Source organism: Triturus cristatus, chromosome 6 (genome assembly GCF_964204655.1).
Source record: "Triturus cristatus chromosome 6, aTriCri1.1, whole genome shotgun sequence".
Classification (NCBI taxonomy): Eukaryota; Metazoa; Chordata; class Amphibia; order Caudata; family Salamandridae; genus Triturus; species Triturus cristatus.
This window is the reverse complement of record NC_140589.1, coordinates 23,868,879-23,893,678: the sequence shown is the minus strand read 5'-3', so window position 1 is coordinate 23,893,678 and position 24,800 is coordinate 23,868,879. Positions and strand designations below refer to the sequence as shown.

Sequence of the window (24,800 nt, the reverse complement as noted above, 5' to 3'; positions counted from 1 at the left end):
AGAAACAAAAAGGGAAGATATAAAGAAGAGAGGAGTTAGGAATAATAGTGGCTGATGCAGGGAGCGGGTTACCCCTTGCTTACTAGTAGCCACAGGAGGGGTTAATCCTTTGTTTGGGATTGGTCGCTTGACTGGGACTGCATGTTGGGGAGTCGAGGCACTCGCAGGTATCGTGGGCAAGTAAGTTCCATACATTCGGAGGAAAGAAATTCGATGGTGGTACCCCATGTTTTATCGAACTTGGGAAGAGTGCGGGTCAGGCCGGCTGTAATCTTTTCCATGCCCACTAGCTCCCATACCCTGTACAGCCAGTCTAATTTAGTCGGGACCTCTTCAGTTCCCCACCGAGACAATAGCACCTGTTTGGCGGCTCCTAGTGTCAAAGTGATAGCTCTTCCTCTGCCTGACTTAAGGGGTAGGTCAGGGGATTGGGCAGTCCCAACAGGGTATAACTGGGAAATCTGGGTATTTCGGTGTGGTGGATGGGATCAACTTCCTGGAGGGCTGTGTTCCAACAAGCCTGTATTTTCGGGCGCTGCCAGAGAATATGGGTAAGCGTACCCGTCTGCCCACAGTTACGCCAACATAAATCACTTCCACCGGGTTTCCATTTTGCTAGTCTAACCGGGGTTTAGTACCAATGGTGAGCATCTTAAAGAACATTTCCTTTCCCGCAGTGCTGCAAGAGGAGGCTGGCTCTATGAACGATGGCCTGCCATTCTTTAGGGGAGAACTCCCGCTCCAACTCCGATTCCCATCTACGCTGCGCTGAAGTTTTAACGGTGTGTTTAGGCTTATCCAAGGACAAGTAGATGTCTGAGAGCAGGAGCTTGTCAGATGTGCGTGTAATGTACCATAATTCAAATTTTGTGAGAGGGCGGCTAGCATGAGGTGGCACATGCTGTCGTGTTACCCAGTGTCGGATCGCTAAGTATTGCCAATAAGTGTCTCGGGGAAGACCGAAGCCGGATACCAACACGGTGAAATCTATGATCCCTTTCTCGTCGAATAAGTCACCTATCCTTTTACGGTTGGCTTCTTGCCATTTCAGATACCCACTCCCTTCCAGCGCTGGGGGAATGTCTGGGTTGCCTATGAAGGGGATCAAAGGGGCCACGGGGTCGAAAGGCCATTGGTCTCCTGTACCCTGTCCCACGCCCCAATGGTTGCCTTCAGCACCGGCGATATATAAGCTCCTGCTGGCCTATGCCGTTTGGGAAGCCAAGGGACCTTCCATATGTGCATCCCCGCAATGACGCGATCAATGAAGCACCGATATTTTCAGAGTCTAGTTTATACCACTTAATCATATATCGTAGTTGCGCTGCTTAAAAATATTTCACTAAATGCGGGACCCCCAGACCCCCATCCGCCTGGCTAAAAAATGTTTGATGTCCTGCCATACAGGTTCTTTTCCCTTCCCATAATAAAGTTCCCAAGTAGGTGTTGCAATAGCACAAAAATTCGGGATGGTGGGATGGTGGTAGCGTCTGCATCACATTAAGAATGCGGGGCAGAAGAGTCATTTTAACGTCCGCCAGCCTGCCCAGCCTGGACATGGTGTGCTTCTTCCAGCTAAGCAGCTCACGTCGGGTTTCATCCAGCAAGGCGAAATAGTTGGCCTTAACCGTCATTCCCACCGTGGGAAATATCTGCAGCCCTAAGTAAGAGGCGCCCCCTTGTGCCCATGCGCAAGGGAAGCCCTGCCTCAATTGCTCCTGCACCGTGCAGGGAAGGGTAAGGCAGAGAGCCAGAGGTTTTTTTAGGTTGATTTTGAAGCCTGAGACCCCACTAAACATTGTGAATTTTTCCAATAGGCGAGAAAGGGATAGTGTCGGCTGCGTGGAGAATATAACTACATCATCCACATACAAGAATATTTTGTGCTCCCTGTCTCCCATACGGATCCCAGTGGGTGTCTGGATTTATCCGACCCTCTAAGCAAATGGCTCCATTTAGAGCGCAAAGAGTAAGGGGGAGAGCGGACACCCCTGGCGAGTCCCCTGTCCTATCGCCACTGGTCGGGAAGCTATCCCATTCACTTTAATACGCGCTTCCGGCGCCAGGTATATGCACTGCACCCATCTTTGATAGCGTTCCCCAAGCCCAAACCTGCCCAGGACATATCTCAGGTGTGGCCAGTAAACACAGTAAAACGCTGTGAGAAGGTGGCCTGATATATGCTGTCCACTAGTTGTATCAGTCCAAACAACCCCTTATGGTGATAGGTTAAAGACAACCTTTATTGAAAGCTATCCTAGTGGTAGCTATGGAGAGCAGCCTTCAGGCTAAGTCTTGAAGGAATGTAAAGCAGCTTGTTTTACCAGTCTATAATCTCTTGAATGATCAAATGAAAGGACAACCACACTAGGTATATATTTAAAATATATGTATTTAGGTTAAAACACACCCCTCTAGTCTCTTTTTGAGACTGGAGTTCGAAGTACTTAAGTTACAAGTGAGCAATCATCAGTAATAGCACAAATACACGTTTGGGCCCTAGGGGCGTACCAAACCATATACCAATAAAGTGGTATAAGAACCACGACTGAACTAGACACAAGGCCTAGAGCCTGTAGAATTGCTGAGACCCCAAGGAATATATATGTTTGTTCACTTTTATATCTCCCTTTAGGCTTGACGTTTGGAAGCCATTTAGGAAGCGGAGTGCGGCCTTTGCCACACCCGCACAGTGGTACTTTCTTGCTACTTGTTGGTAAGAACGGAGCCCCCAGTTTAGACTTGGGTCCTGATGAATGCCCTGGACCCGCTCGGGCCTACATGGCAGAAACATGTTGACCATTCAGGAGACGGTTAGGGGACACTAAACACCCCACTCACCGTCCTTTGTTTTTAGTATCATATAGTTATTGGCCACATTAAAACTTACTTTCTGGTAACTACAATGATTTTTAACTTCACTTTCCATTTCACGGGCCCCCACTCCTTAGTTTAGAAGTGCATCCCTGTCTCCAGGTGTATGCCCGCCCTCTATCAAACGAAGGTTTTAGAGGGCGAGGACTGGCCGATGATGAAGCATGACACCAGGTGGTGTGTGAGACCAGTCCGTTACTTTTTGTGAGATGTCCCCACTCACAATGGTTTTATAAATGTAGTAGGGTCACACTTCACTAGGAGCAGCTTTCTGTGGTAAACACTCCAAGGAACCACCCAAGGTAGTGACACAGGGGACCCACGGGGACTGTAGCAGTGTGTGAACACACCCGCGTGTTCCTGTTATCTTCTATGGGCAATGTCGCGGTTGGAAATTTAAAGATTAGGGACACTTAGAATCGAGTCAGGACCAAACACTTGGGGCTAAAGAAGTTCTAGGGCTAACACCCACGGGAGCACCAGAGTACTCGAGTTACCTCACCCAGGGAAGCCGGGTGCATAGGTGTCTTTTGGTGTTGGGTTGCGTCGTTGATTGCAATGGAAGCCTGCAAAGAACTGCTGCTGCCGTGAAGAGGAGAAGTGTCTGAAGAGATCCAATCCTGGATCTAGGATGGAAAGAACCTGAAAGCAGAGGGGACAGAGTCTGGGTCACTAGCCAGTGACCGAGGGCAGGATGGACCAATGCCCACAGATGTCGGGTGCTTCAGGTGAGTTGATGGGTGTCTTGACTCTTCAGCCACGAGGTCCAGGAGGCGTCGACGAAGTCCACAAGCCGGATTCGAGCTATCCCACGAAGTCTTGCGAGTGCTGCGGTGTCGGCGACCAGATTGGACCCAACAAGTCTTGGCAACGGTAAGTCACTGGAATTCAGAGAAAGGACTGCGGTGCAGACCAGCAAGGTCTGAGGGACTCACCCAGCGAGGGTAAGTCAGGGCACGTCTTCGTGGGGACCTACTAGCCAACGGGCTAGTGATCACGAAGGAGCCTTGAGCGGTCGCACTTGAAACTGGCCCACGGGTCACTCGTGGAGTGGAGGCCAGCAATCTTCGGTGCAGGATGTGCTCAAGGCTGGGGCTACTCGGAGCCCGAAGCACAACTTTGAGGAAGTCCCAGAAGATAGTGTTGCTGCAAAAGTTCACGGTGTCCAGGGGTCATGGTTCCAAGTCACCCACGATAGCCACGGGCCTCAGCTTTGCTGTGGACTCAGGGTAGCATCGGGGAAGTCTGGAAATCCACCTCTGGGGATGCAGAGACTTTGGCGTCCGGCGGGAGCTTCAGAATTGCAGACCAGTCAGTTGCTTCTTTGGTGCCTGTCAAGCAGGGGAGACACTCCTGACCCCAAGGGAGATTTCTTCTGTCTTCTAGTCGAAATAGAAAGTCGAAGGTCCAGGATATATGTTGCAGAGTTCCGTCCAGGGTAATCTAAAGTCACAAGGACTGGGTTCCCATACTTATACTAAGTTTGGGGGATGGACATACCCTAGGGACCCACCTATGGGAGGGTTTGGAAAGAGGGGTGGTTACACCCATTTCCTTTGTCCAGTTTTGCGCCAGAGCAGGGGCAGGTAGCCCCTGCAACTGGTTTGAACTGGACTATGCACAGGGACAGCAAACGTGCCCCCAGTGCAGGACTTCAAAGCACCAGAGAGTGCTCCCGCCCAGCCCCAATACACATCTGCCTGTCTGGGGAGGTGATTACACCTCCCTGGGACAGGAAACCTATTGTCCAGGCCTCCCCTGCCGGAGTTTCGGTCAGCAGCAGGAGGCCAGACCCGTGTCTGTTGCAGAGGCATCCATTTTGTGATGCCAGGGCTCAGGAAAGTCCTACCGGGTTTGACCAGTGTGAACATGTCTCTCCCTCTAGAAGGATGGAATGCTACCCCTGCCACCAGAACTGGCGGGGGGGTAGTATCCAAGATGTTTGACACCAAACACAACATGTTTTGATGCAACCATTCCAAAGTTAGCATTTACCGCGAGGTTATAATGCACTTAAGAGTATATGGTATGGCTGTATCACAGAACAGCCATAAGGAAGTATTTCCGAAAGCTGCAGAGGGGCTCAGCTCATGCTTGGGCACCCTCTCACACAAAACCAAGCACTCTGCCTTCAGGATTGTCAAGGCCTGCCATAGGAGTGACTTATAGGTTTATATGTGTCTGTATATATAGGTGGATATAGGTAGCCTATACCACTGTAAGGGGTGCAAGCACACCCTTACCCAGGCTGCAGTAGGAGACCTGTGGTGCCATTTTGTAGTACTTCCCAGGGGTGGCATAATGCATGCTGCAGCCCCTGGTAGGCCTCTGAGGTACCTATGCCCTAGGTACATAGTATACCATATACTAGGGGCTTATAAGGTACTCCAGAATCCAATTAGATATGTACCTAATGTACATGGAAACCATTTTAGAGAGGAAGCAGCTAGGCTGTGGTCCTGATTAGCAGGGCCACAGCCAGACTAAGGTCGAAAAACAGTGAAACACCAGCAAAAAGTGGGGGTACCCATGTGAAGCAAATCCTACTCTCCTACAAGCGCCTTTTCGGCATCGACCTATAAATGTAACGTAGGTTGTTGGGTGCACTGGGTTTTGTCCAGTAAGTGACAGAGGCACCTCGTCCCATCGCTACAGCTGCGTTCGGGAATGAAGCCTAACTCGTCTGGGTCCACCAGGCCTTGCATGTGTGGAGCCAGTCGTGCCGCCAGCATGCTGGTGAATATCTTTAGATCAACATTTAATAAAGAAATCGTGTGATATGAGGCGCACTCAAGCAGATCTTTCCCGGGCTTCAGCATCACCACTACTTCTGCCATTGACATTGTGGGGGTTAGAAAACCTGTGTCACTGAAAGCGTTAAAAAGGCGGACGAAGAGGGGTGTGAGCTCAGGGGCAAATGCTTTGTAAAAATCTACTAGGAATCCGTCCCCCCCTGGTGCCTTCCTTACTGTGAGCTTCCGTATGGCTTGCAAGCCCTCCTTTAAACGGATGTCTGCTTCCATAGCATCTGCATCAGTTGGGGGGAGGGATGCTACTGGTGCCTGAGGGAGATAGTCCTCGGCGGCCGTCGCATCCAGGCGTCCTGCCATGTAGAGTGCAGTGTAAAAGGGTTCAAACTCAGCCGCAATGTCCACATCCCCTTGAAGAATCTCTCCGTGGGGGGTCTTTATACCAGCAATGCGACGTGCGTTCGCCTGTGACCACAGTAGGTGTGCTAGCAATTTCCCGGCTTTGTTTCCCCCTTCATAATAGCGCTGCTAAGTACACAGGAGTGCATATTCCTCGCGGTCACAGTCCAGTGCCTTCAGTTGTGTCTGCGCGGTGTTAAGTTATCTTCATTTCTGAACTGCCCCCGTACGGTGGTGAACCCCCTCTAGCTCCCTGACCTGTGCCTCAAGTAGCTCTAGTTTATCCCTCGTGTCCTTTTGAGCCCTGCTGCGATAGACAAAGAACGGCCTCTTATGACAGCCTTCAGGGCGTCCCAGACCTGGGGAAGTGGGACAGATCAGTCATTGTTAGTTTCCAGATAATCTCGGATCGCTGCCCATATGTCAGCAATATTGGAGTCGTATGTGAGTAATTTATGGTTGAGCCTCCACGACCGCTGGCACGGTGGTCCTCCCAGCAGGTGCAACACGCGTGAGATCGGGGAATGGTCCGACAGGGCCTCTGTCCCCACTGTTACTTCCTGGATGCAGCCCTTAACCCGTTTGGAGACCCAGAACAAGTCCATCCTCGCATACGTTTAGTGCGATGCCGAGCAGGTGTATTCCCAGGCTGCGGGGTTGCCATATCTCCAAGCGTCTGCAAGCCCCATCTCCCCCAAGTTTCTGGAGCATAGATTCCGAGAGAGATCCCGAGTGACCCACCCGCGCTAAGGACCTGTCCAGCTGTGTGTCAGGTGCTATGTTAAAGTCCCCCCCAGCACTAAGTCCTCATATTGAGAGTTCCTGACAGCGTTTAACGTATATTGGAGGAAAGCCTCCTGGTGTTCATTAGGGCATTATATGGAGGCTATGGTGTAAGTGTGGGATCTCACTTGGATTTGCAATGCTAACATCCTGCCTGGAATTTCTTTGTGTACCTCCCTTACAGTACCCGGGAGGTAGGAAGCTATGAGAATAGCCATACATGCCTTCCTCCCAGTGGTTGAGGAGAAATATTGTCTATCGTACCACTAGCGGAGGCGTTTCCAATCAGCGCACAGTAAGTGGGTCTCTTGCAATAAGCAAATATCGCAGCCCTCCTCTGTAAGTAGTGTGAGTAGTTCACGTCCCTTAACAGGAGTATTGAGTCCTGGGACATTGAAGCTCAGGATCTTAGCCTTAATTGTGGACATATAAGTATCTTGGGGGGTGCAATGGGATCCATGTCTGAGGTTGCGCGGAAATAGGGACTCTCTCCCTCAGCCCCCAAGCCATATCAGTCCTCATGTGGTGACCTGACTCACAGACAGAAATGCCCCTCAGAATCTCCCAGATCCGTTGGGTCTTGTGTCGGTTGCCTCCCTTTGTGCCATCAGGTGCGTCAGGTTTGTCGTAGTGACCCATGTGTTCGAGTAGTGAGCCATATGAGATAGGAGCGGCCCCTGTACCTGGTATCCACCTCCCTCCATGTGAGCCGTTTTTTAGGTCTCGCCTGACCCAGCGCATGCACTGGTCTGGCGAGACTTTTTGTGAGGGCTCAAAAAAGTGCTACCACAGTAGCCTAGAGCTACAGTGCATGTGTGCGGGCGCGCACGCCTCACTGTCGGGGCACACGGCCGCTTTGATGTTTGATCGCGCTCACATTCACTTTCGCGGCCGCTTTGATGTTCTCCGTGAGCCAGGGTTTTTTTTCCTGTTTATTACTTCTATGTAGTAATGGTGGCCCCGTGCGCCGCCATTACTACAGATCAGTAATAAACAGAAACAAGCATTGGCATAGCCAATAGGTCTCGCTTTTGGGGCCTTATAAGTATTTAGTTATGCAACATTTGCATGGCTAAACACTTATAAGGTCCCAAAAGCGAGACCTATTGGCTATGCCAATGCTTGTTCCTCCTTGTTTCAGTGAGGCCCCGAACCATCTTCTTACTAGTCCTCCCCCCCCTGTGGCATCGGTATGAGCAAGCATAGCCTCGAGCAAAAGAAAAAGAGGATGAGGAAAAGGAAAGTATAGAAAGCAAGTAAGTGAACAAACAATGAAAGAGTGCCATAAACTTGGTAGGTAACGCACTATGGTGGAAGGGTCCATGTGTCTGTTGGTTGGTCATCTCGTCATCAAGCGTGAGCTCACTCTGCCAAGGCCGGGTTTCTTCATTTATGGGCACATTTGGAGTTTCTGCAACTCAGCAGTGTAGGATACCAATAGGGCCTGCGCTCAGATGGTCAGGCTGTCTCTGGTTTTGTCTCGATTCTGTATTTGTCGGATCAGCGCCTTTCTCTCTTTCAGGCTTTCCGTAGCTGTTGGTCTAGTGGGTTTCTCACGTCTAGTCCCCCGTTGTCTTCCGTGTTTTTGTGGGTCGCGTAAGGCGGTGTCCTCTGTTGACAGCCTAGGAGCATCCCCTCCTCCAGGTTGAGCCCATGCTGCTCCTGTGCCTCCTTCAGTGACCGCACAGAGCGTAGGTGCACATGCATCATAATAGTCAAGAGCGATTCTTTAATTGCGATTTTTAAGGAATCCCAATTAAAGAATCGCTATTGCCTATGCATGTAGGAATTGCAAAAAAAAAAATGTGATTCCTACACATTCCTTAATTGCGTGTCACAATTAAGGAATTGCTTCCCATTCATCCCTATGAGCCTAGAGGCCCATAGGAATGAATGGGAATTGCACTCGCAAACTGGGCATGCAATTTCAATGGTACAAAGGTGCCAAAAGGACACCGTGTTGCACATCTGAAATTTCAAGGGCATGTGTGTGTGTGTGTAACATGGGACTTTGAAAAATGCACTTTAGTGCATTTTTCAAAGAAATCGTAAATTACCATCAACTTGTGATTGACAGTAATTTGTGATTCCTATTTGCGAAATCGCAAATTTTTACTGGTTAATGTATTGCATTCAAGGAATTGCAATTTGCGATTCCTTAAATGCAATCGCAATTTAGTAATCGCAAATTTTGGGAATCCTTAAATTGCGATTTTTGCATTTGGGATGATGCATCCCAAATGCAAAAATACTGGTCGCAAAGGGGCAGCTGTGAATCTTCCCATTTGCAACCGGTTTTTTCCTTGAGGCATGTGGCCCTAGTTCTTTGTCCCAAACAAATGAAATCTGACCCCAACGGTATCTGACTCCTTTTTTGCGTAGATAGGTTGTGGCTGGATTCAAGGCTTTACGTCGTTGAAGGGTGAGCGGTGACAAGTCCTGGTAAATGCCAACTTGAAGCCCCTCGAACGCCAGTGTCGCTTTGTCTCTGGTGGAGGCCATTATGAGCTCCTTCTGTTGGAAAGAGTGGAGACATGTAAGAATGTACTGTGAGTGCGATCTAGGATGACTTCTTTGTCTCCGAGTGCCGGCGCCACATGACAGAAGAAGCGGCTCACCCAGTCTTCTAACTTTCCCCCATCCGCCAAGACAGATACGCCTTTGATGCGTATGTTGGATCTCCGAGAGCGATTCTCGTGTTCTTCGAGGCGGAGGTAGAGCTCCTCATTTCAGATTCTGGGCTCCAGCAACTCCCTTGTCTGTTCAGTAATCTCCTCTTCCCTCCGGTCACCGTTCATTTCCAGGGATTCAACTCGGTCCCCAATTTCCTGTACCTCTGCTTGATGTCGGAGGCAACATCCTGTCTCAGGCTCGCGGAATCCTCTCTTAGTGTCCCGAACAGTAGCTCCAGAAAGCTGCGGGTGATGGGCTCCTCCTGCCGCTCTCCAGGAGAATCCATATCCTTATCCTGTGGCAGGGCCATCAACTGGTACACCTTCTTGGTGCCTGGTTTCTGCAGGAGATCCTTGATCGTTGGGTCTTTCTTTGTGCGGTGTGCGGGCTTCTCTGCAGGGCCCCTACTCTTGCTCCCCAGACGGTCGATCACCCAGACTCGTCTCAGTCAAGGCCTCAGACCCCTTAGGTGGTCTTGGTCCAGGCGATACATTGGGGCCCCCCTGCACGGTCAAATTCACCGGATGTTTGGTATGCGTTATGGCGTTGCTTTAACTCCAGCACTGCGCACTAGTGGGTATGCCTGCCCCACTCCTGTGGGTCCAAGAGTTGCGGGCGCCTCTCAACTATCAATGGGAGAGTACTGGCACTTCACAGCAGGGATACAGTACTATCAATCGGAGAGTGCTGACACTTCACAGCAGGGATAAAGTACCATCAATGGGAGAGTGCCGGCACCTCACAGCAGGGATACAGTACCATCAATGGGAGAGCGCTGGCACTTCACAGCAGGGATACAGTACCATCAATGGGAGAGTGCTGACACTTCACAGCAGGGATACAGTACCATCAATGGGAGAGCGCTGGCACTTCACAGCCGGGATATAGTACCATCAATGGGAGAGCGCTGACACTTCACAGCAGGGATACAGTACCATCAATGGGAGAGCGCTGACCCTTCACAGCAGGGCTACAGTACCATCAATGGGAGCGTGCTGGCATTTCACAGCAGGGATACAGTACCATCAATGGGAGAGCGCTGGCACTTCACAGCAGGGATACAGTACCATCAATGGGAGAGCGCTGGCACTTCACAGCAGGGATACCGTACCATCAATGGGAGAGCGCTGGCACTTCACAGCAGGGATACAGTACCATCAATGGGAGAGTGCTGGCACTTCACAGCAGGGCTACTGTACCATCAATAGGAGAGTGCTGGCACTTCACAGCAGGGCTACAGTACCATCAATGGGAGAGCACTGACACTTCACAGCAGGGATACAGTACCATCAATGGGAGAGCGCTGGCACTTCACAGGAGGGATACAGTACCATCAATGGGAGAGCGCTGACACTTCACAGAAGGGATACAGTACCATCAATGGGAGTGCGCTGACACTTCACAGCAGGGGTACAGTACCATAAATGGGAGAGCGCTGACACTTCACAGCAGGGATACAGTACCATCAATGGGAGAGCGCTGGCACCTCACAGCAGGGCTACTGTACCATCAATGGGAGAGCGCTGGCACTTCACAGCAGGGCTACAGTACCATCAATGGGAGAGTGCTGGCACTTCACAGCAGGGCTACTGTACCATCAATGGGAGAGTGCTGGCACTTCACAGCTGGGCTACAGTACCATCAATGGGAGAGTGCTGGCACTTCACAGCAGGGATACAGTACCATCAATGGGAGAGCGCTGACACTTCACAGCAGGGCTACAGTACCATCAATGGGAGAGTGCTGGCACTTCACAGCAGGGATACAGTACCATCAATGGGATAGCGCTGGCACTTCACAGCAGGGCTACAGTACCATCAGTGGGAGAGTGCTGACACTTCACAGCAGGGACACTGTACCATCAATGGGAGAGCGCTGGCACTTCACAGCAGGGATACAGTACCATCAATGGGAGAGCGCTGGCACTTCACAGCAGGGATACAGTACCATCAATGGGAGAGCGCTGGCACCTCACAGCAGGGCTACTGTACCATCAATGGGAGAAAGCTGGCACTTCACAGCAGGGCTACTGTACCATCAATGGGAGAGTGCTGGCACGTCACAGCAGGGCTACTGTACCATCAATGGGAGAGTGCAGGCACTTCACAGCAGGGCGACAGTACCATCAATGGGAGAGTGCTGGCAGATCACAGCAGGGATACAGTACCATCAATGGGAGAGTGCTGGCACTTCACAGCAGGAATACAGTACCATCAATGGGAGAGTGCTGGCACTTCACAGCAGGGATACAGTACCATCAATGGGAGAGTGCTGACACTTCACAGCAGGGATACCGTGCCATCAATGGGAGAGCACTGACACTTCACAACAGGGATACAGTGCCATCAATAGGAGAGCGCTGGCACTTCACAGCAGGGATACAGTACCATCAATGGGAGAGCGCTGCTACTTCACAGCAGGGATACAGTTCCATCAAAGGGAGAGTGCTGGCACTTCACAGCAGGGATACAGTACCATCAATGGGAGAGCGCTGGCACTTCACAGTAGTTTTACAGTACCATCAATGAGAAAGCGCTGACACTTCATAGCAGGGATACCGTACCATCAATGGGAGAGCGCTGGCACTTCACAGCAGGGATACAGTACCATCAATGGGGGAGCTCTGACACTTCACAGCAGGGATACAGTACCATCAATGGGAGAGCGCTGACACTTCACAGCAGGGATACAGTACCATCAATGGGAGAGCGCTGACACTTCACAGCAGGGATACAGTACCATCAATGGGAGAGCGCTGACACTTCACAGCAGGGATACAGTACCATCAATGGGAGAGTGCTGGCACTTCGCAGCAGGGATACAGTACTATCAATGGGAGAGTGCTGGCACTTCACAGAAGGGATACAGTACCATCAATGGGAGAGTGCTGGCATTTCACAGCAGGGATACAGTACTATCAATGGGAGAGTGCTGACACTTCACAGCAGGGATACAGTACCATCGATGGGAGAGTGCTGACACTTCACAGCAGGGATACAGTACTATCAATGGGAGAGTGCTGGTACAGTACTATCAATGGGAGAGTGCTGGCACTTCACAGCAGGGATACAGTACCATCAATGGGAGAGTGCTGGCACTTCACAGCAGGGATACAGTACCATCAATGGGAGAGTGCTGGCACTTCACAGCAGGGATACCGTACCATCAATGGGAGAGTGCTGGCACTTCACAGCAGGGATACAGTACCATCAATGGGAGAGTGATGGCACTTCACAGCAGGGATACAGTACCATCGATGGGAGAGTGCTGACACTTCACAGCAGGGATACAGTACCATCGATGGGAGAGTGCTGACACTTCACAGCAGGGATACAGTACTATCAATGGGAGAGTGCTGGTACAGTACTATCAATGGGAGAGTGCTGGCACTTCACAGCAGGGATACAGTACCATCAATGGGAGAGTGCTGGCACTTCACAGCAGGGATACAGTACCATCAATGGGAGAGTGCTGGCACTTCACAGCAGGGATACCGTACCATCAATGGGAGAGTGCTGGCACTTCACAGCAGGGATACAGTACCATCAATGGGAGAGTGATGGCACTTCACAGCAGGGATACAGTACCATCAATGGGAGAGTGCTGACACTTCACAGCAGGGATACCGTACCATCAATGGGAGAGTGCTGGCACCTCACAGCAGGTATACTGTACCATCAATGGGAGAGTGCTGGCACTTCACCGCAGGGATACAGTACCATCAATGGGAGAGCGCTGGCACCTCACAGCAGGGATACCGTACCATCAATGGGAGAGTGCTGGCACTTCACAGCAGGGATACAGTACCATCAATGGGAGAGCGCTGGCACCTCACAGCAGGGATACAGTACCATCAATGGGAGAGCGCCGGCACTTCACAGCAGGGATACCGTACCATCAATGGGAGAGCGCTGGCACTTCACAGCAGGGATATAGTACCATCAATGGGAGAGCGCTGGCACTTCACAGCAGAGATACCGTACCATCAATGGGAGAGTGCTGGCACTTCACAGCAGGGATACAGTACCATCAATGGGAGAGCGCTGGCACTTCACAGCAGGGATACCGTACCATCAATGGGAGAGTGCTGGCACTTCACAGCAGGGATAGAGTACCATCAATGGGAGAGTGCTGGCACCTCACAGCAGGGATACAGTACCATCGATGGGAGAGTGCTGGCACTTCACAGCAGGGATACAGTACCATCAATGGGAGAGCGCTGCCACTTCACAGCAGGGATACAGTACCATCAATGGGAGAGTGCTGGCACTTCACAGCAGGGATACAGTACGATCAATGGGAGAGCGGTGGCACTTTACAGCTGGGATACAGTACCATCAATGAGAGAGCGCTGACACTTCACAGCAGGGATACCGTACCATCATTGGGAAAGCACTGGCACTTCACAGCAGGGATACAGTACCATCAATGGGGGAGAGTGCTGGCACTTCACAGCAGGGATACCGTACCATCAATGGGAGAGTGCTGGCACTTCACAGCAGGGATACAGTACCATCAATGGGAGAGCTCTGACACTTCACAGCAGGGATACAGTACCATCAATGGGAGAGTGCTGACACTTCACAGAAGGGATACAGTACCATCAATGGGAGAGTGCTGGCATTTCACAGCAGGGATACAGTACTATCAAAGGGAGAGTGCTGACACTTTACAGCAGGGATACAGTACTATCAATGGGAGAGTGCCGGCACTTCACAGCAGGGATACAGTACCATCAATGGGAGAGCGCTGGTACTTCACAGCAGGGATACAGTACCATCAATGGGAGAGCGCTGACACTTCACAGCAGGGATACAGTACCATCAATGGGAGAGCGCTGACACTTCACAGCAGGGATACAGTACCATCAATGGGAGAGTGCTGGCATTTCACAGCAGGGATACAGTACCATCAATGGGAGAGCGCTGGCACTTCACAGCAGGGATGCAGTACCATCAATGGGAGAGCGCTGGCACTTCACAGCAGGGATACCGTACCATCAATGGGAGAGTGCTGGCACTTCACAGCAGGGATACAGTACCATCAATGGGAGAGCGCTGGCACCTCACAGCAGGGATACCGTACCATCAATGGGAGAGTGCTGGCACTTCACAGCAGGGATACAATACCATCAATGGGAGAGCGCTGGCACCTCACAGCAGGGATACAGTACCATCAATGGGAGAGCGCTGGCACTTCACAGCAGGGATACCGTACCATCAATGGGAGAGCGCTGGCACTTCACAGCAGGGATACAGTACCATCAATGGGAGAGCGCTGGCACTTCACAGCAGAGATACCGTACCATCAATGGGAGAGCGCTGGCACTTCACAGCAGGGATACAGTACCATCAATGGGAGAGCGCTGGCACTTCACAGCAGGAATACCGTACCATCAATGGGAGAGTGCTGGCACTTCACAGCAGGGATAGAGTACCATCGATGGGAGTGTGCTGGCACCTCACAGCAGGGATACAGTACCATCGATGGGAGAGTGCTGGCACTTCACAGCAGGGATACAGTACCATCAATGGGAGAGTGCTGGCACTTCACAGCAGGGATACAGTACCATCAAGGGGAGAGCGCTGCCACTTCACAGCAGGGATACAGTACCATCAATGGGAGAGTGCTGGCACTTCACAGCAGGGATACAGTACCATCAATGGGAGAGCGCTGGCACTTCACAGCAGGGATACAGTACCATCAATGAGAGAGCGCTGACACTTCACAGCAGGGATACCGTACCATCAATGGGAGAGCACTGGCACTTCACAGCAGGGATACAGTACCATCAATGGGGGAGAGTGCTGGCACTTCACAGCAGGGATACCGTACCATCAATGGGAGAGCGCTGGCACTTCACAGCAGGGATACAGTACCATCAATGGGAGAGCTCTGACACTTCACAGCAGGGATACCGTACCATCAATGGGAGAGCGTTGGCACTTCACAGCAGGGATACAGTACCATCAATGGGAGAGCGCTGACACTTCACAGCAGGGATACAGTACCATCAATGGGAGAGCGCTGACACTTCACAGCAGGGATACAGTACCATCAATGGGAGAGCGCTGACACTTCACAGCAGGGATACAGTACCATCAATGGGAGAGCGCTGGCACTTCGCAGCAGGGATACAGTACTATTAATGGGAGAGTGCTGGCACTTCACAGAAGGGATACAGTACTATCAATGGGAGAGTGCTGGCATTTCACAGCAGGGATACAGTACTATCAATGGGAGAGTGCTGACACTTCACAGCAGGGATACAGTACTATCAATGGGAGAGTGATGGCACTTCACAGCAGGGATACAGTACCATCAATGGGAGAGCGCTGGCACTTCACAGCAGGGATACAGTACCATCAATGGGAGAGTGCTGACACTTCACAGCAGGGATACAGTACCATCAATGGGAGAGCGCTGGCACTTCACAGCAGGGATACATTACCATCAATGGGAGAGCGCTGACACTTCACAGCAGGGATACAGTACTATCAATGGGAGAGCGCTGGCACTTCACAGCAGGGATACAGTACCATCAATGGGAGAGCGCTGATACTTCACAGCAGGGATACAGTACTATCAATGGGAGAGTGCCGGCACTTCACAGCAGGGATACAGTACTATCAATGGGAGAGTGCTGACACTTCACAGAAGGGATACAGTACTATCAATGGGAGAGCGCTGGCACTTCACAGCAGGGATACAGTACCATCGATGGGAGAGCGCTGGCACTTCACTGCAGGAATACAGTACCATCAATGAGAGAGCGCTGACACTTCACAGCAGGGATACCGTACCATCATTGGGAGAGCACTGGCACTTCACAGCAGGGATACAGTACCATCAATGGGGGAGAGTGCTGGCACTTCACAGCAGGGATACCGTACCATCAATGAGAGAGCGCTGACACTTCACAGCAGGGATACAGTACCATCAATGGGAGAGTGCTGGCACTTCACAGCGGGGACACAATGGAATATTATCAGCACTTCTTATTAGTGATACAAGACTTTCAGTAAGTGAGTACTGGCACTTCACAGCAGGGATACCGTACTTTCAATGGAATATTACCAGCACTTTTCAGTAGTGATATAAGACTGTCAGTAAGTGAGTACCTGAACTTCTCAGCAGGAAGCAGGCACCCTGGGATAGTGAGTACCTGCACGTCTCGATAGGAAGCAAGTACCTTAGGACAGTGAGTAGTAGAAAGTAGATACTCTGTGATAGTGAGTTCAGACACTTCTGTCCATATATTTCAGCAGGAATATATCCACATTTTACTGTACATCATATGGTGAGGAGGATCGACTGGGTTGGTTATAGCAGTAAATTGTATGAAGGAGATTGTATAGTTCTTTCACTAGGATCACTGGCCTTAGTCAGGGAAATTCTATTGAGATCGTACAACCCAAACATGCCCTATACCAAGATCCAAGTCCACCCTCTGGGGTTCTTTTATCAACCACAGACTAAAAATACCCCAGAAAACTATGGTACGCAGGGTTGGACACAGGATGCTCAGCCCTGTAAACTACCCACTTCAAATAGATTTGGTCCCCTAACTACTCTAGATGACAATGATTGACATTTAATGGATGGGGGTCAGTTTGTAGATAAGCATATCCCTATCACTGTAAATCAGGGTGCACTCTCCCCGCAGAACCCGGCTTGGGAAGACCGCGAGGATGAGGGGGATAGTAATTTAAGAAATGTCTATGCCTCAGGGAACGAACACATGACTTTAACCGACCAAGAGCCAAGTGTGTGCAGAATCTTATTTTGGAATGTGGCAGGGCTAAAGAACAAGGTGAACGACCCAGACTGGTTGACTTTTATTAAAGATTTCGATGTCCTGTGCCTCCAAGAGACCTGGACTATTAACAAAATTCATATCTATGGGTATAAGACATACCACACACCTGCAATCCAATCACCCAGCGGCAGACCAAAAGGGGGGTTATGCGTTTATATTTTGAATCTGCTGGGTATACATAAGAGCGAGATGGTTAGTTCAGAAGTCTACTATCAAATGGTTTTAATGCATACCGCATGTACTAATGCATTCCTTATGGTTAACTTCTATAACAATATAGAATCAGGCCAGTTGGGATTCATACTGGAGAAGCTCAGCAGAAATATTAGTACCTTAGAACTTAAGGGAGATCTTGAGACCATCCCTATATGGGGTGGTGATTTTAATACTAGTTTGTGCCCAGTGGCGGAACTAGGGAAGTGTGGTTTAACCACAGACAAGGACGATCCGCCGATTCACTTCCAGCATACCCTAAAAGGCGAGTTGTTCAACGAAGTCATGTTAGCCACGACCTGGGTTTTACAAATTGCCTGTGTATACCTACTGTGGAGTTCGGGCATACTTTTATAGGCAGGGGTACCCCATCAACTATTGACTTTATCACCATCCCTAATCGTTACGCTAGCTATGTGAAAGCCTATGATATCCATCAAAACGTTATGAGTGATCACTTGGCTATTAGCGTAAATATAGTAATTCCAAGCTACGTACCGAGGAGATCTTGTAACAAAATAGCATGGGTTAAGAACATTGAATTGGGTAGAAAAAATGGTTATGCAATTCGTTGGGGAAGCTGGGATCCCTCGAAGCTAACTAACGAGATAATAGCAAAGGCAATAATTCCTATTCAAATATGTTTAAGTGACAGCCCAACATACAAAGACATTTTAATTGCTTTTAATAACATTACTGAGATTGTTAGAAATACATTGAGCATGGAATGCAAAGGCACGCGTACCATTGGGAAGGGTTGGTTTGATAAAGCCTGTACCAAAAGCTATACTAACCTAAAGAAAGCTTTACATAAAGAGGCGAGGGATAAGAACGAGATTAGGGACTGTAGGAAGCTGTATTATGCAGCAAGAAATAATAGGACAATTGAGTTAAAGGATAAGGCCTGGAAGGATCTCAGTGATGCAGCCGAAAGTAAAGATAGCTCGAAATTTTGGTCGTCAGTCAATGCCCCATTTTTTTATTAACAAACCAGATGCTCCATCGATTGAGTCAACTAAAGCGGAAAAGACTTGGATAGATCACTTCTCTAAAGTCTACTCAAAACAAAAGATTACTGAAGCAGTTTTCCGGAGGCTAGAATCAGGGAGTACTGATCAGCCCTTTACACCTATACATTTCTCTATCTCACTACAGGATGTTATTGTTGCACTTAAGGCAAGCAAGAGCGGTAAGGCTGCAGGCCCTGATGGGGTACCAATTGATCTCCATAAGTCAAATCCCGAGATCTGGGGCCCCATCTTAACTAGGGTCTTACAAGCATGTTGTGAAAAAGGTTTTATTAACACATGGGCTGAATCAATCATAGTCCCCATCTTCAAAAAGGGCGACCGGGAAAACCCTGCCTGCTATCGTCCAATATCTTTGTTGGACTCTTTAATGAAGATAGCAGGCAGGACTGTCCTTGATCGATTACAGGGATGGACCGAGGAAAAGCGCATCCTAAGTGATACCCAATATGGTTTTAGAGCGGGCCTAGGAACCAACAAACAGATTTTGAATTTAAACATTTTAATCGGTAAATACACGCAGGCCGAAGCAGGGAGATTCTACCTAGCATCCGTAGACCTCACAGCTGCCTTTGATTGTGTAGTACATGGTAAGCTGTGGGGCGTTCTTAATGAACTGAAAGTTGATCCTGTTTTAATCCAGTTTTTAAGACAGCTATATGCTGGAGCTACTGCAAAGGTTCGTTATGGCACAGAGGGAGAGTGTACTGCCCCTTTCAATATAGAACGTGGCGTAAGGCAGGGCTGTGTTCTAGCACCACTCCTGTTCTCTTTATACACCAATGCCCTGGAACAGGAGTTGGTGCTACACACTAGGGATCCGCCATTTGTAAAATCCCACCCGATAGCATCTCTCCTCTATGCCGACGACGCAGTGCTTATGGCCCGCACCCAGGTTGGACTACAGAGGGCTCTCTCCTTCTACACCACATTTATGTCCAGGCTCGGTCTAAAATTAAATGCCAAGAAAAGTTTTGTGATGTTCTGTGGGAGAGTGAAAAACAAGAATAGAAGTTTCCAGGCACCAAACAACGTTATTTCGCTTCACATACTATAGACTACAAAATGCGATTAAGTCACTATACCCTTCGTACGCGGAAGATCCGCCTCAGTTGTCCACTCTGCAGTGGATACTCACTACACCTAATAATCAGCATATGGTATCTATTCTGTACAGTAAACTACAGGAGGATATAGGTGGCAAGACAACTAAGGCAATGGAAAAATTGAGTGAGGCTTTGGAGGTCCCTCTTACAGAGGAAGACTGGAATGCAGCGTGTGCCCTCACGGGCCTGATTGCGGCTAATGGTAATCTACAAATGATACACTTTAAATACCTCCACCAAACGTACTCTACACCGGCTAGGTTGTGTGCTTATGGTCTAAGGGCGGAGGGTGCTGACTTCCTGCACCTGGCATGGGGCTGTGTGGCGGTGCAGGATTATTGGCTTGCTGTTACCACAATGCTAGGTAAAATGGTGGGCGGAATTATCAACTGTACAGTTCGCACATGTTTGCTGGGTATTGATCTGAATATGCAGGCTAGTAGGCGCAAAGTTTGTACTGTCGCGTTACTGGTGACAAAACGCAGAGTTTCCCTGTGCTGGGATAGTAGGATCCGTCGAACGACCAAGCAGTGGCTCATCGACCTGGCGTACAGTAGGGACATGTTACAAACGTACGCCGAGGAGATGCCGTCCAGTGCCAAGCCTAAAGACTACTGGTCGTACCTCACGGACTATCTGCGGGAGAACACTGTGGATTAATGCCTGGATGTACCTTCTGGACTATAGGCGAAACTACTGGTTACTCGGACACTTTGTCAGACACTGTGGGATGTGTGTTGCTATGCTACAGTCTGGGGGGTTACTTGTTATGGTTTGAGTACGGTATAATCTTGAAATGTCAATAAAAAATTTTTTTCAAAAAGAAGTTTGCAGGCGAGGGGTGCAAGGTGGAACCAATTACTTCTTTTACCTATCTGGGTGTCCTCTTTGACAGAACAGGCTCATGGGCCACAGCAGTTAAGGCCAGGTCTCTACACTTTACGAAGTCCATCGCGGCTCTTTCAAATTTTTCCAAAAAGTTAGGAAAAAGACCGCCAGAAATTTTATTGAAGATTTACCAGGCAAAGTGTGTAAGCGTAGCAATCTACGGGGCAGCTATCTGGGGATTTCAAGATTGTACATCAATCCAACGTATGGAAAATGCCTTTCTGCGATTGATTCTAGCCGTTCCAACTAGTACACCGGTTTTCAATTGCCATTCTGAATTAGGAGTCATCTACATCTCTGACCTAATTAAAGCTCAGCCGGCACTGCTATGGCATAGAATTTGGACCGCAGAGAGTACGGGCCTTAATAGGGAAATAATAAAGGACGCAAAGAGTTTAGATAATGCCCGCAAAATGTTATGGTTGAAATATATCCAGAATTTTATGCAGGACATTGGTCACCCTGAGTATTTTAATTCACCCGACAGTATGAACCTTATCAATCGGAAGGAGTTTAAAAAAGTCTGTATGACCCACCTAGAAGGAAACAGGTTGATGCTTGAGATGAATAAACCAATGGTGGCCAGACATCAATTAATTAATACAACGTGCAATATTCAACCTTATTTGTTATACGTTCTGGGTGGATATGACAGATACCTCCTGACAAGATTTAGGTTTGGGTCTTTCCACCACTTAATTACTTACCCAACTATCAATGACTGGTCAAGAGATCTATGTCTATGCCCCTGTGATAATGCTTCAGCCCAAAGCACGATGCGTGTGGTCCTCTTTTGTAAGTTTTATACTAACGAGAGGCATAGATTGTTAATACCACTTTTAAAACAGGGAGGTTGGAGGCAATGCCGCCCTGCTTTTATGTATTTACAACTGTTGGATAATTGTTTCTGTATCGGTTCTATGGTGGGCTTCTTAAAGCGTGTATTGAGGAGCAGGAAGAATCAAATCAACTGAATTGTGAGAAACGTGCTGGGCCGGAACAAAGTAGCGCGAGGTGGATCATTCGGGAAGTTATAGAATGTTCATATGCTTATTTCTTTTTTTTTTATAGGATTTTACCTACGAAAGTTGAGGACTGATGAATTGTAATATTTAACAACTGACGATGTATTCTTTTTTTTAAATGTTTGCTTTTATGATTTTAATGTTTAAAATCGAATAAAGCTTGTTTTGATTGATTTGATCACTGTACATCATAAACCACAAATTAAACTATAATTGTAAAAAGATAAACAAATCATTAAAACCTATTTGCAACACATGACAAGCTAGATGTATGTGTGTTTATTTTTAAATACAGACCGAACCTTCACTCTCCAACCATGGGAACTGTTAACACGAGGGAGCAAGAACCCAAGGCTTCAAAGCTGGGCTGGGTGAAGAAAATTGTAACATGACCATGTATTATAAGAAATAAAGTACCCCTCCTACACATACAAAGATGCAGCAAATTCATCAAATGCAGCCTTTGGCCATGTTAATCCATCTCTCCACAGAACCTATGACTTTCAATACCCTTGAAATGTACTGTAGCCGGTACATTATTGTACATATGTGGATAGTATGGTGGGTACTGACATCCAGCGGAGCAGAGGTTAACTGCCTAGAGGCTGCCAGAGGATGCGGCCTGTCTGGTACCTTCCATCAAAACTCACTGGGCCCATTCACAAAGGAAATCTGAGACAAAAGTCAATCTTTACAACTTTTGGTATTCACATAGGTCTTTTACGAGTCGCATCTTTATGTATGCAGTCGGGTCAGAAGCTCCGGCTTGGGTAGTACTCTCCGCACCCGGGCCGTACTCTCTGCTCGGGCCGTACTCTCTGGCTCGGGCCGTACTCTCTGGCTCGGGCCGTACTCTCCGCACCCGGGCCGTACTCTCTGGCTCAGGCCGTACTCTCTGGCTCGGGCCGGATGAAGTGTAATTAATGGGCCGGAATGCAATTTTTACAAAAAGGAGCATTAGGAACCTGTGATAAATGGTAGAGGAGGTCATGAAAATTAGTTTCGGCAGGGAATAGGGAGTGTGGCCGGACACTGCATCATATCCCAGAAAAGATTCCTCCTTTGCATCATGGTACATGTAGTCCACAATTTGCGCTCCCATCAGTGTTGACTGACACTGACAATTGTGGACTGCATGTACCATGATGCAAAGGAGCAAAGGTTGCTGGGATATAATGTAGGGTCCGGCCACACCTCTGTGACCTCTGTGAATACCAAAAGTTGTAAAGTTATACTTTTGTCTCAGATTGCCTTTGTGAATCGGGCCCACTGGCTTTAAAGGGGCAATACACAATTCAATGGACACATGAGAGTAATTGGACTGCAATTTTCAAAGTACAGATTTGTAAATGTCTGACAATTAAAAACACAGGATTGCTGGCAGAAGCTGGTGCTGGCCGCCTCGAGGAGCTAACGATGCTAAGGCCAGTCCGGAGGTGGGAACACATTGCAGTGTGCAGGACCGGGCCTACGCCCACCCCCCTTTACCATAAGGGCCCCAAATCTGTTTCTAAAGCTCTGGAAAGACATTACCATGGTAACAGGTGTCCATCATTTCATTATTAGGTGCCTTGAAGCCTGTAATCACAAGCACCGCTAATATCCCGTCGCTACCCCAAAAAATACCCCCCCTGGGCCATTGCCGTCCTGTGCCACCACACCTGTGTATGATGTCCCATGTTAGTACCTCATCCGCCTGTCCTCCATGCACAGATTGTATGTACTAACATTGTGTCCTAAATGTCGTCTACATACAGAAACTTCGTCTGATATAAACATCGTGTTCTAAATGTCTTAACTCCAAAGGGCATATGTTTGCATGACGCTTGGGGCTGGATATATGGCGATGTACTGACAACGACAGACTGGCCCCGTACTGCACCGGTGGTGTGGTCACACGGCGCCCATGCACAGCACGTGCACACGGCCTCCATTGAGGTCACACACTTTCGTACACAAGCGTTGAATAATGTTAACTTCAGACGTGGCTGAAACCTGCACAATGTCCTCTCGTCCCCCCCAGGGCCCCCCGGGTACTCACCGGCCTGACCTCCCCGTTGGTGTTGGTGTACTGCCGGGCCAGCCCGAAGTCCAGCATGTAGCACTTCCGGTAGGTGGAAGGCAGTCGCCCCATGGCAAAATTGCTCTAGACACAAGAAACAGACACAACAACGTTAGTGGGTGGCGGAGAAGGGCAGTTAGTGGGTGGCGGTGAGGGGCAGCTAGTGGGTGGCGGCGAGGAGCAATTAGTGGGTGGCAGAGAGAGGCAGCTAGTGGTGGTGCTACAAGGGCAGTCAGTGGGTGGCGGTTAGGGGCAGCTAGTGGGTGGCAGAGAGGGGTGAGGGGCAGCTAGTGGGTGGCAGAGAGGGGTGAGGGGCAGTTTGTGGGTGGCGGAGAGGGGCGAGGGGCAGGTAGTGGTGGCGGAGAAGGGCAGTCAGTGGGTGGCGGTGAGGGGCTGCTAGTGGGTGGTGGAGAGGGGTGAGGGGCAGTTAGAGGGTGGCGGAGAGGGGTGAGGGGCAGCTAGTGGTGGGGGAGAAGGGCAGTCAGTGGGTGGCGGACAGGGGCAGTTAGTGGGTGGCAGTGAGGGGCAGTTAGTGGGTTGCGGAGTGGGGTGAGGGGCAGTTAGTGGGTGGCGGTGTGGGTGGCGGAGAGGGGCAGCTAGTGGGTGGCAGAGAGGGGCGAGGGGCAGCTAGTGGTGGCGGAGAAGGGCAGTCATTAGGTGGCGGTGAGGGGCTGCTAGTGGGTGGCAGAGAGGGGTGAGGGGCAGTTAGAGGGTGGCGGAGAGGGGCGAGGGAAAGCTAGTGGTGGCAGAGAAGGGCAGTCAGTGGGTGGCGGTGAGGGGCAGCTAGTGGGTGGCGGAGAGGGGCGAGGGGCAGTTAGTGGGTGGCGGAGAGGGACGAGGGGCAGCTAGTGGTGGTGGAGAAGGGCAGTCAGTGGGTGGCAGAGAGGGGCAGCTAGTGGGTGGCAGAGAGGGGCGAGGGGCAGCTAGTGGTGGCAGAGAAGGGCAGTCAGTGGGGGGCGGTGAGGGGCAGCTAGTGGGTGGCAGAGAGGGGTGAGGGGCAGTTAGTGGGTGGCAGAGAGGGGCGAGGGGCAGCTAGTGGCGGCAGAGAAGGGCAGTCAGTGGGTGGCAGTGAGGGGCAGCTAGCGGGTGTCGGAGAGGGGTGAGGGGCAGTTAGTAGGTGGCAGAGAGGGGCGAGGGGCAGCTAGTGGTGGCGGAGAGGGGCGAAGGGTGGCTATTGGGT

General features: G+C 49.9%; 1 protein-coding gene across 2 annotated transcripts in view; it reads right to left on the bottom strand.

The window, feature by feature from the left end:
- TTBK1 (tau tubulin kinase 1) overlaps nucleotides 1–24,800 on the bottom strand; it is a 585,854-nt gene that overhangs the window by 262,934 nt on the left and 298,120 nt on the right. For both annotated transcript variants that reach the window (XM_085610162.1, XM_085610163.1), the window contains exon 6: nucleotides 23,600–23,704. In XM_085610162.1, coding sequence (XP_085466288.1) covers nucleotides 23,600–23,704 — 105 coding nt within the window. The remainder of the gene's footprint in view (nucleotides 1–23,599; nucleotides 23,705–24,800) is intronic.